The sequence below is a fragment of the Echinops telfairi genome, unplaced genomic scaffold, assembly GCF_000313985.2.
Source record: "Echinops telfairi isolate 266 unplaced genomic scaffold, ASM31398v2 ScPeMD7_18;HRSCAF=68, whole genome shotgun sequence".
NCBI classification, from domain to species: domain Eukaryota; kingdom Metazoa; phylum Chordata; class Mammalia; order Afrosoricida; family Tenrecidae; genus Echinops; species Echinops telfairi.
The window spans coordinates 78,240,469-78,245,119 of record NW_022103915.1 but is presented as its reverse complement, the minus strand read 5'-3'; the positions used below and the strand labels follow the sequence as shown (position 1 = coordinate 78,245,119).

The window sequence follows — 4,651 nt, the reverse complement described above, 5'->3', positions numbered from 1 at the left end:
TGGCAACAGGCGCGCGCCGCACAACTCCCGGAAGCACCTGCGCCGAGCGACCCGCCCACCTGGAGGCGGGGCCAGGGCTCTCGAAGAGCAGCTATTGGCTCCGTCCAGTTACTGTGGCGACGCGGCCACAAGCCCGGCCTCCCACCGAACCTGGATCCCGCACGCGCTGGATGGGGTGTAGGGGGGGGAAGGAAGCGACCCGGAAGCCACAGCGACTCCTTCACAAGCTTTAATGAGTTGACCGGCTTCGGTCCTTTGGCCTGGCTCAGTGCGGGCAGAGGCATGCGCAGTCGCGGCGGCCGTCAGGAGTATTCACAGAGGTGGCCGCAACCGGCCGGACAGTGAGAACTGCCCTCCAGCCACTTCATGATGTGCTGCAGGTGGCCGCCGTGGCTGCAGCCCTGGCACCACACGAACAAGCCCTTGACCATGTGGTGGCAGACGGAGCACATGCTGGTGCAGCGGTGGCACCTGCCGCAGACCCAGCCTCGGCCGCTCATGGGCCGCATGCAGTGGCTGCAGTTGACTTGCAGGGAGGTGGAGGCCTGGTTGAGGCAGCTGATGGCGCGGCGGGTGCTCAGCTTGACCACCTCATTGGACACGTTCCAGAGGCGGAAGCGCTGCAGTAAGTCGATGTAGGACGAGTACCAGTGCTCCTGGGCTTGCTCATCGATGTCCTTGCGCACGCGCTCTCCCAACACGATGAACACAGACACGGCCATCTGCAGTCACCCTGCTCGGCGTAGAAGTGCAGCATGTCGCGCACGAGGGTGCTGAAGAAGTCAGGCAGCAGGCGGCTGTAGTGGAGTGCGTGCGACACGGAGATCAGCGAGAACGACGGGTCCACAGGTACTAGCGATGCCGCATCTGCCTCATTGCCACTCACGTGTGGTGAGTCGGCCTTGTCTTGCAAGTGCTCGGGCCCCGGTGGGGTGTCCACGATCTCGTGGCGCAGTGGAAATGCCTCCTGGGGCAGGACATACTCTGGCTCCTCTGGATGTGTGTGGTCCGGGTCCAACAGGTACAGCTCCTCTTCGTCTCCTTCTACATCACCCAGGAGGTAGTCGGCTGGCAAGTCGCAGCCCTCGGTCTCCTCGTTGTCCTCGTTGGTGATGAGCGTGGCAGAGGAATCAAGCAGAACGGTGTCGCTGCGAGTGTCACCCTTGCTGCGGTCCAGCCAGGTCTCTCCGCCCAGCCCTGGGGTCATTTCTTTTAGGTTGAAGCTGTTCATGAGCTGCAGACCTCCTGAACTGCCCTTGCCCACGCTGTGGTTAAGGTTGGTGGAGGGCCCCAGGCCAGGACTGCAGGAGATGATCCTCAGCACGGTCCACGTCTGAGCCACCTGGTTCCGGCCCAGCTCCCGGGCCACTTTGTCATTGTGGTCGCAGAGCTCAGCCAGTGGACGGGCCGGCCAGAGCGTAACGCTGGGCAGTGTCCACAAACCAGCTTATGCCACTGCCGCTGGTCTCTGTCTCGAAGACGCTGAGGGCCAGAGATCATCAGAATCCCCTTGACATCTTAAAGGCTGCACTTGAGGGTCTTGATACCCTGCTCTCCCAGAAGGTTCAGCGCAGGAAATGCAACTTGAAAATGCTGGACCTAAGGCTGAACGCTGATTTCAACGACTGGAAAGGGTGGGCCTCTGGGGCCCTATGGGGCCAGTCAGAATCCACCAGTTCCAGAGTCCAGAGTCACCGGGGAGACAGATCCAGGGCAGGGCAGCAGCTTCAGCTCTTGGCCCCTGTCAAGGTGGTCAAAGATGTGTGCTTTGAGGAAGATGTCCCAGATGAAGCCCTCACCTTCCTCATTGAAAGGCTCAAGAAGAGGAAGGCTCTGCCACACCTGTGGTGCCGGAAGCTGGAGTTTGTGGGGCTCCCACCCAATCTTCCCATTCTTGAGGGGATCCTGACAATGGTGCAGCCAGACTGTCCAGGAGTTGAAAGTTGGAGGGTTTTTGGTACCTGCAAAACCTCAATGTGTTTTCTCCTTTTCTGGTTCAGATGGTCCACCTGCATACCCTCTTTCTCGCAAATTGCAGCCTGCATTCCATGGACCCTGGGAACAGCGATGACGACAAGGCGCAGAGGCTCCTTCAACAATTCAGCTCTCAGCTCCTCAGTCTGAGCCAGCTCCAGCATCTCACCCTGCAATCTGTTCCCTTCCTCAATGACCACCTCCACCTGCTACTCAGATTCTTGCAGGCCCCCTTGGAGACCCTCTGTATAAGACATTGCATTCTTGGGGACCCTGACTTGACATACCTGTCCTTGCTTCATCCTTGCTTCCCTGCACCAGTCACCTAAGGTCCCTGGATTTGAGAGGTGTATGCAGGGCTGGCTACCACTACAAATTACTCCCTGCTCTGCTGAACAGAGTCTCAGCCACCCTGGAGTTCCTGGACCTAGCTGACTGTGGCATCCAAGACCTTGACCTCAATGACTTGCTGCCTGCTCTGTGCACCTGCTCCCAGCTCAGAAGCTTGATGCTCTGTCGAAATCTAGTGTCCATGGCTGTCCCATAGCACCTGCTGGCTCTCACTCTTCCAAGGTGTATGTTTACCTTTCTCCAGCTGCCTGTCCCACCACCCTGGTATGTGCGCCCCCAATTAACTCTGCACCAGGGTACCCTTGAAGAAGTGATCGTGGAGTTGAGGCCAATCCTGCAGCCCCACAGGCCCCTGAGAATATTCTTTGATCGTAGGAATTGTTACAAAGAGTGTGATGTAATCTATGTCCATCTGAACCACAAATGCCAAGACCCTCCGCTTTGCCTTCCGCACTCAATCCTAACTTGATGGAGGCTGGAGCTATTGGTCAGAGGGGACATCTGATAGATGCAGCCTAGATTGCTTCACATCAGTCTTCATCACGGGATGGACAGGCAGATAAGCCATTCGGTAGTGGTCACGCTGGCCACCATCAAGAAACAGGAGCCAGGAGCAAAGTAGGTCCCTGCAAACCGAGATCCGTGCTCCTGGCACATGTGGGAACTGGGCTGAATGCCAGGACACAAGGAGAGTGGCTAGGACAACTTTCCTTCCCTACCTCCTTCTAAGTGAGAAACCCACCAACTGCAGCCCTGCCCTACATTTCTGCTTCCTACCTGTACAGCTATGAGACAATGTGCATCACTTGTTAAATCCATCTAGTCTTGGTACTGGTGTCTTCTGTAGCAAGACTACACAACCTAAGAACACCTGCTTTTGTTGTTGCAGGTAGTGACCATAGAACCAGATCCAACCAGTGCCCTGTTTGTTCACCACGCCGCACCCTGCAACACTGTAATGGGTCTTTTGTGCCACAATGCCACCCGTGGTAGCACCAGGGCCGAGTGTGGCCTGTCACTCAGGCTGCAGATTGAGTGGATGGTACCTGAGAGTATTTGGTTTGGTTTGTGGGGAAGAGGTTATTTTTTTCTCTAATGATGTGCCCATTTGGAGGGAAGATGACAGGAGGCCTCTGTTTTACCCCTGTCAACCCTGACTAGTTTCACAACAGTCTTCTGCAAGACATGGGAAGAAAGAATGGCTAGCAAACAGTGTGCTCAACCTCTTCAGGAGAAGATGGGCAGGAGCAAGGCATGTCCTTGGAACCCCATGTCCCTGCCTTAGGACCCTTCTGGATTTAGGGGAACTAGATGTCAAGACACATGGAGATTTCCAAGGAATTCAGGAACCCTGGATTTTTCAGAGTCCAGTCCCTTCACCTACACACAGCCAAATACAAACATTTTTTTAGCACCCATGCCTATATTTCTGTAAACTAAGACACCTAAATTAAGAAAGAATACTTTTCTCTTTGGAAAGACAAAAAAATTACAAACAGCAATGACTAGCAAAACGACTAAAGCAATAAATAGAAAGTTAATTGTTACTGACAAAGAACTTATTTCATTGATAAAATTAAAATTTTCTTTAGTTATTTTGTGGAATTTAAAAAAATCATTTTATCAGGGGCTCATACAACTCTTCTCACAATCCATACATACACCAATGTGCAAAGCACATTTGTACATTCATTGCCCTCATCATTCTGAAAATATTTGCTCTCCACTTAAGCCCCTGGCATCAGGTCCTCTTTTTCCTCCTCCCTTCCCACTCTCCCCTTCCTCATGAACCCTTGATAATTTATAAAATATTATTTTGTCATATCTTGCTCATCTCCCCTCACCCACTTTTCTGTTGTCCATCCCCCAGGGAGGAGGTCACATGTAGTTCCTTGTAATTGGTTCCCCCTTTCCAAACCACTCTCCCTCCACGCTTCCAGCATCGCCACTCACACCACTGGTCCTGAAGGGAGCATCTGCCCTGGATTCCCTGTGTTTCCAGTTCCTATCTGCACCAGTGTACATCCTCTGGTCTAGCCAGGCTTGCAAGGTAGAATTCGGATCATGATAGTAGGGTGCAGAGGAAGCATTTAGGAACTAGAGGAAAGTTGTATTTTTCATCGTTGGTACATCGCACCCTGTCTGGCTCATCTCCTCCCTGAGACCCCTCTGCAAGGGGATCTCCTGTAGTCTAAAAATGGGCTTTGGGTCTCCACTCCGCACTCCCCCTCTCATTCACTGTGGTGAGATTTTTTGTTCTGATGATGCCTGATACCTGATCCCTTCGACACCTTGTGATCGCACAGGATGGTTTGCTTCTTCCATG

The 4,651-nt window shown here is 53.6% G+C and overlaps 1 protein-coding gene across 1 annotated transcript; it reads right to left on the bottom strand.

The window, feature by feature from the left end:
• Nucleotides 1-213: 213 nt before the first annotated feature.
• LOC101645695 (GATOR complex protein WDR24-like) lies at nucleotides 214-1,496 on the bottom strand (the record flags this gene model as incomplete). Its single annotated transcript, XM_013008773.2, is given in 3 exon segments — nucleotides 214-727; nucleotides 730-1,405; nucleotides 1,407-1,496. Coding segments are annotated over 3 exon segments (1,191 nt in total), but the record flags the coding sequence as incomplete, so codon positions are not given.
• Between the last annotated feature and the right edge of the window lie 3,155 nt (nucleotides 1,497-4,651).